The sequence below is a fragment of the Nerophis lumbriciformis genome, linkage group LG23, assembly GCF_033978685.3.
Source record: "Nerophis lumbriciformis linkage group LG23, RoL_Nlum_v2.1, whole genome shotgun sequence".
In the NCBI taxonomy this organism is placed as follows: Eukaryota; Metazoa; Chordata; class Actinopteri; order Syngnathiformes; family Syngnathidae; genus Nerophis; species Nerophis lumbriciformis.
This window is the reverse complement of record NC_084570.2, coordinates 36,776,661-36,790,001: the sequence shown is the minus strand read 5'-3', so window position 1 is coordinate 36,790,001 and position 13,341 is coordinate 36,776,661. Positions and strand designations below refer to the sequence as shown.

General features: G+C 41.1%; 1 protein-coding gene across 2 annotated transcripts in view; it reads right to left on the bottom strand.

The window, feature by feature from the left end:
• The window catches only part of prex1 (phosphatidylinositol-3,4,5-trisphosphate-dependent Rac exchange factor 1), a 245,354-nt gene that overhangs the window by 28,781 nt on the left and 203,232 nt on the right, over positions 1-13,341 (bottom strand). For both annotated transcript variants that reach the window (XM_061985632.2, XM_061985633.2), the window contains exons 27-29: positions 9,925-10,013; positions 4,178-4,260; positions 89-179 (exon numbers count right to left, since the gene is read on the bottom strand). In XM_061985632.2, the coding sequence (XP_061841616.1) occupies positions 89-179; positions 4,178-4,260; positions 9,925-10,013 (263 nt within the window). The remainder of the gene's footprint in view (positions 1-88; positions 180-4,177; positions 4,261-9,924; positions 10,014-13,341) is intronic.

Sequence of the window (13,341 nt, the reverse complement as noted above, 5' to 3'; positions counted from 1 at the left end):
ACACACACACACACACACACACACACACACACACACACACACACACACACACACACACACACACACACACACACACACACACACACACCTGGTTGGCTGTGGTCAGCGTGAAAGTGCTTGGTCTGCTCGCAGGCCTTGGTCATGACGCTGCCTTTGAGCAGAGTGTTGATGGCGTCCACCTGCACACACACACATGCACAATCATGACAACACTGCATGTCACACACACACATTCATTACAACACTGCTTGTCTCACACACACGCACACGCACACACACACACACACACACACACACACACACACACACACACACACACACACACACACACACACACACACACACACACACACACACACACACACATTCTTGTATTTGTTACCTTTTTGAGACCTCTGAAAAATGCCTACCTCTTTAGGACCACCCTTTCTAGATATATAAAGATTTGTAATTACAATAATAATAATATGTACATACTATGCCAATACAAAAAAGGTAAGTTTTTAGTTAGTTTTTTTATTTTCTGTTTGTAATTGGTTTTTAATCTTCATTATTTACTTCAAGTTATGACAGTAGATACATATTTTATTATTATTATTAATTTTGGCCAAAGGGGGCACAATTAAATTTCTTACACACACTTGTTATTACATATGTTAACCAGAGGGGGAGCACTTTTAAAAGCGACAAACAGTCAATTTGAAAAATCCCTCCTTTTTGGGACCACCCTCATTTTGATAGATTTCACCACCGGGGGTGCAATTCTCTATTGTTAGTTTTTTGTAATGTGCTTAAGGCCGATGACAAAGGAGTCACGGACCACAGATGCCGCACTTTGGGCAACCCAGCTGTAGAAGCTAACTGTTAATGGCCACTACAGTCTTAGTAGCGTAGTGTATTTGTTCATCCTATGGTCACATGTGGGACTCAGGTTGTCTTATGTCAGCACCAGAAGTCGTAAAATCAGCTGTTCACCTGGCGGGTTTTTCCGGGGATTAATAGGGAAGTCCTTCTTTAGCTGTGTAAAATTTTCAAAGTGTAATATATAACAGTATTTGGAACCTTAGATACGTCAATAATTCAGAACAACTTTTATTTTTAAAATAATAACAATTTAAAAATAACCACTACAATTTTTGGGGATCCAAAAGGGTCCCACTCTTTTTTTCTTTTTTTTAATTTACTTTTAACGCTTTTAAGTCTATTGATCAACTCCAACTTCTTTATTTATCGAAATATTTTATTATTTTTTTAATATGTTTGTTATTTTATTTTTTCATGTTTTATGCCCTTTTTCCCTGCAAAAACTTTTATTTTTAAAAAAATGTTATCAAACACACAAAATATACAATATTTTACCCCCAAAAAATATTTCAAAGTGTAATAATTGATGTAAAGTAATTGGAACCTTAAATATTTCAATAATTCATGACATTTTATTTTTTAAACAGGCTACCAGTTCCGCTACCTCCCTTCTGTACGCTGCCTCAGCTCCCCCGGTGATCAGTCCGACGACCGTAGTATCATCTGCAAACTTGATGATACTGGTGTTGTTCTGGGAGGCCACACAGTCGTGTGTGAAGAGGGTGTACAATAGGGGGCTCAGCACGCAGCCTTGGGGGGTCCCTGTGCTTAGAACCTTTGTGCCTGATGTCTGGTTGCCGACTCTGACTGGGGCCGGTTTGTGAGAAAGTTCAGGACCCAGTCACAGAGAGCCGGTGTCAGACCAACAGTGAGGAGTTTAGCAGTGAGTTTTTGTGGGATGACCGTGTTAAAAGCAGAGCTGTAGTCGATGAATAATAGCCTGGCACAGGTGTCCTTGCCCTCCAAGTGGTTGAGGGTGGTGTGGATGACGGTGTTGACTGCATCCTCAGCAAACTGTAAAGGTCCAGTGTGTCTGGGATGGTCTTCTTGATGTGTGACATGACTATCCTCTCGAAGCACTTCATCACTATTGGGGTGAGTGCAACGAGGCGATAGTCATTCAGACAGGTCACAGTGTTTTTCTTTGGCAGGGGCACGTTGGTGGTGGTCTTGAAGCAGGTGGGCACAACAGCTTGTGCTAGTGATAAGTTGTATATGTCAGCAAGCACGTCAGCCAGCTCTGATGAACACACCCTGAGGGCCCGGCCAGGGATGTTGTCTGGGCCGGCTGACTTCCGTGGGTTTGTTCTCCTCAGAACTGTACGTACCTCTGCTGTTGTCACAGAGAGTGGTGGGTCCTGCGTGCGCTCCGTTGTCAGAACCCCTCTCTGTTGGTTGGCGTTGAGGACCTCGAAGTGGGCGTACAACTCATTCAGCTCATCTGGCAGTGAGGGTTGGCTGTTTGTGACCCCCCTGCTCTCCTGCTTGTAGTCTGTGGTGTGTTGCAGGCCTTGCCACATGCGCCGGGAATCTGTGGTGGAGTAGAATCCCTCCAGCTTTAGTCTGTATTGTCCCTTGGCCTCGCTGATGGATTTACACAGGTCATATCTGGCCTTCTTGTAGTCCTCAGCGTTGCCTGAGACAAATGCAGTGGAGCTGGCATGTAGCTTGGACCGAACATCACAGTTAATCCAGGGTTTTTGGTTTGGGTATATCTTGTATTGTTTTGTGGGCACAATGTTTTCCACACATGTGCTGATGTAGCCAGTTACACTGGAAGCATATTCCTCTGTCTCCACTGTACCGTCATCCCTCTGAGCATGAACATGTCCCAGTCTGTACTCCCAAAGCAGTCCTGAAGCACTAGTTCAGTGTCTTCATTCCACACTTTAACAGTTTTACCCACTGGGGGGGCTTGCTTGAGGCGCTGTCTGTACGCTGGATATAGAAAAGCTGAGATGTGATCAGATAGTCCAAAGTGTGGTCTGGGTACAGCCTTGTAGGCTCCCCTCACGTTGCAGTACACCTGGTCCAGAGTGTTTTTCTCCCTCGTAGGAAAGTTCACATACTGATGGTATTTCGGGAGGACACTCTTTAGGTTGCGGTAGTTAAAATCCCCAGCTACCATGAACGTAGCATCGGGGTGTGCGGTCTCTTGTTTACTGATGACGTCATGCAGCAGCCCCAGCGCTGTTGTGGAATCCGCCCGTGGCGGGATGTAAACAGAAAGTATAAACACTGCACTGAACTCCCTTGGCAGGTAAAATGGTCTGCATTTCACCATCAAAAAGTCAATGTTGTCCGAGCAGTGTCTTTCAACCACTTGTACGTCCGAGCACCAGCTGTTACTCACGTAAACACAGACGCCGCTGCCTCTCGCCTTTCTTGAAGCCTTTGTCCGGTCTCCACGGTAGACTGAGTGCGTTGTTAGCTGGATGGCAGAGTCTGGGATGCTGTGCGAAAGCCAGGTTTCCGTGAAAATAAGAGCACAGGATTCTCCCAGTTCACGCTGGGATGTAATCCTGGTTCTTAGCTCATCCAGCTTGTTGTTGAGCGAGCGCACGTTAGCTAGCAGCAGGCTTGGTAGTGGTGGTCGTGTAGCTCGTGTAGCTCTAGCCTTTAGACTAGCATGTAGCCCCGCTCTCTTGCCTCGCCACCTTGTTGTTGTTTTGGTCTGGCTGTGGTTAGCGGGGTCTCGTTGTAGCAGAAAGTTGAAGCCCGTCAGACTATAAGTGAGTTCATGGTGAGCTTTTCCGATGTCCAGAAGTGCATCTTTGTTATATCTCACTGTTGCGTGCAATAACTTTGCATTTAGGATGCAAATTAGGACTATAATAAATAAAAAACGTAGTTGTTGTCGGGAGGACGACGCAAAAGACGTCAGCCACGGGGGCGCCATCTTGTAAAGCAATTAATTAAGTCAACTCCAGATCTATGTTTTTATTTATTATTTATCGACACATTTGATTAATTTAGAATTATTCTTATTAGGTGTATTATTTTGTTTTTTCATGTTCAATGCCTTTTTTTAAATTATTAAAAAAAAAATCAATCACACAAAATATGTATTTAAAAATAACCACTAAAATTTTCAGGGATCCAAAAGCGTCCCACTCATAAAATTGTTAAAAATACGTTTTTTTTTATTTTACTTTTAACGGTTAAGCCTCTCGATCAACTCCAACTTATTTATTTATCGAAATATTTTATTTTTATTTTTTTAACACACACAAAATCATGACAACACTGCTACACACACACACACACACACACACACACACACACACACACACACGCACACACACACCCCTACCTGGTTGAACAGATGCTCCAGACAACCATGTAACTTGTCCTGCTTGTCTGAGGGGATCCTCATGTCGCACGGCAACTCATCTCCTAGCAACAGGAACATCAATTGTTATATCTCCTCAAAATTAGAACAACAAACTTTTTCACCCTAAAAACAAAACATGCGGCGGCCATTTTGATATTTTTCTTTTTCAAAACCAATACAATATTAAATTTTTTTTTTTTTATCTTTAGAACTGAAGTAAGTACAGTAGGGAAGGGATTCTTATGGAACCCATTCCTGGGTGGATCTCGTGTGAGAGAAAGAGGGGGGATGGAAAGCGTGATTCTGCTTAGCAACTGACGCCGTGGTCAAAGTTGGAATTGCCACAAAACACATTTTAGGATATTAAACACTCTACTGCCATCTGGCGGAGTGGATGGATTCGTCACGTTTCATGTGTCAGGTAAATCGCAAACGAATATGAATCCCCTTTCAACTGTAGGTCAATATTTCATTACAACAAAATTATTTAAAGTATATATATATATATATATATATATATATATATATATTTTTTTTTTTTTTTTTGAGCAGAGACAATAAAAAAAAAAAATGTCACTAAAATTTTCAGGGATCCAAAAGGGCCATAATGTTAAATCATACTTTTCTTTAAACTTTTATTTTTTATTAGTTTTTTACTTTTTTGAAAACTTTTTTGTAGTTTTTTTTATTAATTAAAAAAAAAAACTTTTTTGAAAACTTAAAAAAAATATATATTTTTTTACCTTTAAAAAAAACTTTTTGTACTTTTTTTTTTTAACTTGTTTACTTTTTTCTAAAACTTTATTTTATTTTTTTTACTTTTTAAAAAACTTTTTTTTTAAAAATGTTTTAAGGGGCCTGTGGCACATTCTGAAAATACTATCATACAAATAAAATCAATAAAAAGTGGGGAAAAAAAGCAAACGTGAAATGTTACAAGAATAAATTGCAATATTTACTTTAATAACACAAATTGCTTTTATGACAAAAAACAACAAAAACAAGGACAAGTAATAATCGACAACAAGATTTGAAGTTGATCTAGAGATTTTGGAGTTAAAAGTAAAAAAATACATATATGACTTATTTTTAACACTTTTATGAATGAGGCCCCTTTGGACTCCTCTCTGAGCTGCCACCTTAACGTGGTAGAGGAGTTTGCGTGTCCCAATGATCCTAGGAGCTATGTTGTCCGGGGGCTTGATGCCCCCTGGTAGGGTCTCCCAAGACAAACTGGTCCTAGGTGAGGGATCAGACAAAGAGCAGCTCGAAGACCTCTATGAAGAAAACGATTAAGGAACCCAGATTTCCCTTGCCTGGACGCGGGTCACCGGGGCCCCCCTCTGGAGCCAGGCCCGGAGGTGGGGCACGATGGCGAGCGCCTGGTGGCCGGGCCTGTCCCCATGGGGCCCGGCCGGGCACAGCCCGAAGAGGCAACGTGGGTCCCCCCTCCAATGGGCTCACCACCCATAGCAGGGGCCATAGAGGTCGGGTGCGATGTGAGCTGGGCGGCAGCCGAGGGCAGGGCACTTGGCGGTCCGATCCTCGGCTACAGAAGCTAGCTCTTGGGACGTGGAACGTCACCTCGCTGGGGGGGAAGGAGCCTGAGCTAGTGCGCGAGGTGGAGAAGTTCCGACTAGATATAGTCGGACTCACTTCGACGCACAGCAAGGGCTCTGGAACCAGTTCTCTCGAGAGGGGCTGGACTATCTTCCACTCTGGCGTTGCCGGCAGTGAGAGGCGACGGGCTGGGGTGGCAATTCTTGTTGCCCCCCGGCTCAGAGCCTGTACGTTGGAGTTCAACCCGGTGGACGAGAGGGTAGCTTCCCTCCGCCTTCGGGTGGGGGAACGGGTCCTGACTGTGGTTTGCGCTTACGCGCCAAACCGCAGCTCAGAGTACCCACCCTTTTTGGATTCACTCGAGGGAGTACTTGAGAGTGCTCCCCCGGGTGATTCCCTCGTTCTACTGGGGGACTTCAATGCTCATGTTGGCAGCGACAGTGAAACCTGGAGAGGCGTGATTGGGAAGAATGGCTGCCCGGATCTGAACCCGAGCGGTGTTTTGTTATTGGACTTTTGTGCCCGTCACAGATTGTCCATAACAAACACCATGTTCAAACATAAGGGTGTCCATATGTGCACTTGGCACCAGGACACCCTAGGCCGCAGTTCCATGATCGACTTTGTAGTTGTGTCATCGGATTTGCGGCCTCATGTTTTGGACACTCGGGTGAAGAGAGGGGCGGAGCTTTCTACCGATCACCACCTGGTGGTGAGTTGGCTGCGATGGTGGGGGAGGATGCCGGACAGACCTGGCAGGCCCAAACACATTGTGAGGGTTTGCTGGGAACGTCTGGCAGAGTCTCCTGTCAGAGAGAGTTTCAATTCCCACCTCCGGAAGAACTTTGAACATGTCACGAGGGAGGTGCTGGACATTGAGTCCGAATGGACCATGTTCCGCGCCTCTATTGTCGAGGCGGCTGATTGGAGCTGTGGCCGCAAGGTAGTTGGTGCTTGTCGTGGCGGTAATCCTAGAACCCGTTGGTGGACACCGGCGGTGAGGGATGCCGTCAAGCTGAAGAAGGAGTCCTATCGGGTTCTTTTGGCTCATAGGACTCCTGAGGCAGCGGACAGGTACCGACAGGCCAAGCGGTGTGCTGCTTCAGCGGTCGCAGAGGCAAAAACCCGGACATGGGAGGAGTTCGGTGAGGCCATGGAAAACGACTTCCGGACGGCTTCGAAGCAATTCTGGACCACTATCCGCCGCCTCAGGAAGGGGAAGCAGTGCACTATCAACACCGTGTATGGCGAGGATGGTGTTCTGCTGACCTCGACTGCGGATGTTGTGGATCGGTGGAGAGAATACTTCGAAGACCTCCTCAATCCCACCAACACGTCTTCCTATGAGGAAGCAGTGCCTGGGGAGTCTGTGGTGGGCTCTCCTATTTCTGGGGCTGAGGTTGCTGAGGTAGTTAAAAAGCTCCTCGGTGGCAAGGCCCCAGGGGTAGATGAGATCCGCCCGGAGTTCCTTAAGGCTCTGGATGCTGTGGGGCTGTCTTGGTTGACAAGACTCTGCAGCATCGCGTAGACATCGGGGGCGGTACCACTGGATTGGCAGACCGGGGTGGTGGTTCCTCTCTTTAAGAAGGGGAACCGGAGGGTGTGTTCTAACTATCGTGGGATCACACTCCTCAGCCTTCCCGGTAAGGTCTATTCAGGTGTACTGGAGAGGAGGCTACGCCGGATAGTCGAACCTCGGATTCAGGAGGAACAGTGTGGTTTTCGTCCTGGTCGTGGAACTGTGGACCAGCTCTATACTCTCGGCAGGGTCCTTGAGGGTGCATGGGAGTTTGCCCAACCAGTCTACATGTGTTTTGTGGACTTGGAGAAGGCATTCGACCGTGTCCCTCGGGAAGTCCTGTGGGGAGTGCTCAGAGAGTATGGGGTATCGGACTGTCTGATTGTGGCAGTCCGCTCCCTGTATGATCAGTGCCAGAGCTTGGTCCGCATTGCCGGTAGTAAGTCGGACACGTTTCCAGTGAGGATTGGACTCCGCCAAGGCTGCCCTTTGTCACCGATTCTGTTCATAACCTTTATGGACAGAATTTCTAGGCGCAGTCAAGGCGTTGAGGGGATCTGGTTTGGTGGCTGCAGGATTAGGTCTCTGCTTTTTGCAGATGATGTGGTCCTGATGGCTTCATCTGGCCAGGACCTTCAGCTCTCACTGGATCGGTTCGCAGCTGAGTGTGAAGCGACTGGGATGAGAATCAGCACCTCCAAGTCCGAGTCCATGGTTCTCACCCGGAAAAGGGTGGAGTGCCATCTCCGGGTTGGGGAGGAGATCTTGCCCCAAGTGGAGGAGTTCAAGTACCTCGGAGTCTTGTTCACGAGTGAGGGAAGAGTGAATCGTGAGATCGACAGGCGGATCGGTGCGGCGTCTTCAGTAATGCGGACGCTGTATCGGTCCGTTGTGGTGAAGAAGGAGCTGAGCCGGAAGGCAAAGCTCTCAATTTACCGGTCGATCTACGTTCCCATCCTCACCTCTGGTCATGAGCTTTGGGTTATGACCGAAAGGACAAGATCACGGGTACAAGCGGCCGAAATGAGTTTCCTCCGCCGGGTGGCGGGGCTCTCCCTTAGAGATAGGGTGAGAAGCTCTGCCATCCGGGAGGAGCTCAAAGTAAAGCCGCTGCTCCTCCACATCGAGAGGAGCCAGATGAGGTGGTTCGGGCATCTGGTCAGGATGCCACCCGAACGCCTCCCTAGGGAGGTGTTTAGGGCACGTCCGACCGGTAGGAGGCCGCGAGGAAGACCCAGGACACGTTGGGAAGACTATGTCTCCCGGCTGGCCTGGGAACGCCTCGGGGTCCCACAGGAAGAGCTGGACGAAGTGGCTGGGGAGAGGGAAGTCTGGGCTTCCCTGCTTAGGCTGCTGCCCCCGCGACCCGACCTCGGATAAGCGGAAGAAGATGGATGGATGGATGGATGGCCCCTTTGGATCCCTTGTAATTTTAGCTGGATTTTGTTTTATTATTAAAAACTGTCATTGCTCAAAAAAAAAAAAGAATGAATCAAAATCAATGTTGTCATGATTTATTGACATATTTAACGCTCCAATTACTTCATATTAAATATTACACTTTGATTTTTTTTTTAGGGATATTATTAACCATTTTTGCAATAAAAACAGGGTTTTCTTAAACAAAAACGGCATAAAAGATTAAAAAAAAAATTTGAATATTTGATGTGAAGTAATTGGAGCCTTAAAGAGGTCGATAATTCATGACATTGATTTTAATTAATTATTATTATTTTTTAGCTATGACGGTTTAAAAAAATCCAAAAGGGACACATTTATAAAATTGTTAGAAATAAGTAAAACATATTTTTCTTTTCTTTTCTGTTCTGTTTTTTGTTTTTGTTTTACTTTAAACACTTAAGTCTCTGGATTGACTTCAGATCTATTTTTCGATTATAAGTTTTTACTTATTATTTAATTATTTAAATATTTATTTGTTACATTTATTATTTTATTATTTATTTAATATTTCATGTGAAGTATTTGGAACCTTAATAACAACATTGTATTTTTTTTTAAATAATGACAGTTTAAAAATAACCACTACAATTATTGGGGATCCAAAAGCGTCCCCACATTTTTGTGTTGTTTCGTATTTTTACTTTCAACGCTTAAGTCTCTTGATCAACTTCAAATCTAAGTTTTTATTTATTATACTTTTTTTTTATTGAATTATTTTAATATTAATTCATGTTTATTTTTATATTTTAAAGTCCCTTTTTGTCACAAAAACTTTGATTTTTTTATGGCAAAATTGTATCAAAGTGTAATAATTGATGTGAAGTAATTGGAGCCTTAGATAAGTCAATCATTCATAACAACATTGATTTTGATTCACTATTATTTTTTGAGCAATGACAGTTTTGTGTTATTAGAGTCGACATTGCAACTTTTTATCCTTACATTTTTACGTGTTTGCTCTTTTATTCCCCTTTTTTAGTTTGTAATAGTCATTTTAAAACGTGCCTTTAAAAAATTAGCTGCTTGAGCACATCTTTGATTTCGCATTTCTTGCGTAGAAAATGGCAGACAAGCTTTCTGTGGTGGTCCATGGCACACAAAGTAAAACGTGGCAACGAGCCCAGTATTTTATCTTGAAAAAAGGACTGGTAGTGTGTGAGTGCAAAGAGTAAAATGACTTGGCTACCTGAGCCCATCTCGTCACTCCCCAGGTAGGAGCTGTTACTCCGCACACTCGTGTAGGACAGCACGGAATCCCGGTTGCTGTTGCATTCACTGACGGGTAAAAAAACCCAACAGAAAACACAGTTCAAAGGCAACATAATAGTTCAAAGTTCACATATGACTTGATACAGAGAGCAGTAGAAGCAGAGCACGTTTGCCAACTGTTGATAGTGCTAACTTTAAGAATTATCATCACACTTCAACATCTCTAACATTAGCTGCTGCCTCTTTGCTAGGTCGGCATCGCAAATGAAAATATATTCTTAATCGTTTTATCCTGGATGACTAAATGTTGACTACAAAAAATCTCGGAAGTAAATGTTTGTATATGGCATTACCCAGAAGGCTTAGCGCTGCAGGCAGGACCAGGAAGTAGGTCGAGTTTACGACATTTAGTAACAACGACATGATTGGAGAGCAAGTCCAATATTTCAAAGCAAAACACCATCTTCTGGGTTGAACACCACATTTATTTTTATATTTTAGTCGTTTCTACCGGCTTAGATTACACCAAAACTTCTAAAATAATATATTTTAAAGGGTGTAGCATCTATTTTTTATTGGAGGAAGACCCCACCAACACTGTTATTTTACTGGCATGCGAGGGGGGACAGGTATGCATCTGAGGACATGCCTACATTACACAAAAAAATGACAAAATAAAGGCAAAATATGATAGGAAATAAAATAATTTCAAAAATTTCTTTCAACAAAAAGTTTTTTGTTTTTTTTAACAACAAATTACAACAAAGAGTCATGATTTGACAAGATTAAAACACACACACATTTTTACATGCCAACAAGTGATTTTGGGAAAGTATAATATATTACAAAAATACTTCTACCGACAAAACATTTTTTTGTGTGTTACACTAAAAACACAATTTGACAAGAATAAATGCAAAATATTACAAGACTAAAGATATTACGTTATTTAAAAAAAAAACATAAAAAATTCAATTAAAAATTATAATTTTTTTACTTATAAAAAGTTTTTACATTTTACAAAAAATTGTGTAAAATTGCAACAACAAAAGTCATAATTTTAACAAGAGTAAATGCAAAATATTACAAGACTGAAAATATTACATGGCAACAAATTATTTGTGCCAAAATAAAATTCCAATGTCGTACAAAAATGTATATTTTCTACCAACAAAAACGGTTTTTTTAATCTGAGTGTTGTAAGATTACAACAAAAAAGTCATAATTTGACAAGAACAAAGGCAAAAATATTATAAGACTCAAAATATTTCATGTTATTTAAAGAAAAAAAACACTTCAATATTTAACAAAAAAAAACTATACATTTATTACTTCTAAAGACGTTTTTAAATTTTACAAGAAATTGTGCAAAATTACAATTACAAAATATTACAAAATGTTACACATGAAAAATAACATTAAAAATAAAATTTCAATATTCTACAAAAACATTTTTGGGTAAAAAACTTTTTTAAATTTGACAAGAAATTGTGTAAAATTACAACAAAAAAGTCAATTTGACAAGAATAAAAGCAAAATATTACAACACAAAAACTATTACGTTATTTAAAAAAAATAACATTAAGATAATGTCTATTGTTTAAATGTACGGCAGTGAAAATGAATTTCCCCATGGGGACCAATAAATCTATCTAATTTAATCTAACGTTAAATATTCTACAATTTTTTTTTTTTTTTTTTTTTATAAAAAAAAATAAAAAAAAACGTTTTTAAGTTTGACAAGAAATTGTGTAAAATTACAAGACATTTGGTGACCAGTTTAGGGTGACTCTGCCTCAAGCCCGAGATTTTACATTTGACAAGAAATTGTGTAAAAAAGAAGAACAAAGTCATAATTTTGACAAGAATAAAAGCAAACTTTTACATGATGACAAACTATTTAGAAAAAAAAAAAATTGCAATATATTACAGGAAAAACATTTTTTATTGACAAAAACATTTTTTTTTTAATTTGACAGAAAATGATGTAGAAATACAACAATTATTATTATTTTTTTTACAAGAATAAATGCTAAATATCAAAAAACTAAAATGATTACGTTATTTAACTATTATTATTATTATTATTATACCATTAAAAATAGCATTTTAATATTTGACAAAAAAAAATTCTACTGGAAAAAAAACGTTTTTAAATTTAAAATTACAAAAACATTTGTCTAGGGTGACCCCGTCTCTCACCAGTAGGGACGTCAGTTGGGTTAGGCTCCAGCTAACCCCACCCCTAATTAAAATGACAGTTTAATATGGACGAGCCATATAGAACACATTGCAGTGAAACTTGCCAAGGGACATGTAACCAAATATTAACATTGCCGTATGTATACTTTTGACCCAGCAGATTTGGTCACATTTTCAGTAGACCCATAATAAATTCATAAAAGAACCAAACTTCATGAATGTTTTTTGTGACCAACAAGTATGTGCTCCAATCACTTTATCACAAAAAAATAAGTGTTGTAGAAATGATTGGAAACTCAAGACAGCCATGACATTATGTTCTTTACAAGTGGATGTAAACTTTTGACCACGACTGTATGTATGAATATAATACATATATATACATACATACATAAACATATACATATATATATATATATATATATATATATATATATATACATATATATATATACATACAGTATATATATGATATTAGCGAGCAGACATACACGTCTTATGGCGACGAGGTGGTCAAGCACATCAAAACTTAATGTTAGCTTGGGCGGGATGGAGGACGCACCCCAAAAAACCTCAACTCTATTATGGTGCAGCAACCTCCAATAAGTAGGTCCTCGCGGGTGGGGGTGGGACCTGACACAAACACACACACACGCACGCATGTACGCACGCCGACACAAACACGCACGCAACCAGTTCAGACCCCTAAAAAACATTTTGAAGTCATTTTTAGCTCCTGCATGTTTGATGAAAACGCTAACACGTGGAAGCAGTTAGGGGGGGCCAGGGAGGGGGGGCATTGTGACTTTGAAAGACTGGCTTGTGTTCTCTTCAATAAGTCTGCTTTTGTCACGCCTGTAAGAATGTGAACTCTGGTGCGCTTCACTTCAAGTCACATGCCAAGGTCAAAAGGTCAAGGAGCAGTATTAGTATTAGGTCACAAGGTCAAGGAGCAGTATCAGTATTAGGTCACAAGGTCAAGGAGTAGTATCGGTATTAACCACGGAAAAAAATTGAAAACACTTAAGAAGAAAAATGTCTTACAATATTAAAATACAAAAATATTTTTTTAAAGAAAAAAGGTTGAGGAAAAAAAATACAAAATAAAATTGGAAAGTTATATATATAGAAAAAAAAGGTTGTAATATTTTTATGGTCATAACATTTTTCATGTTATGGCAGAAGTTGTAAC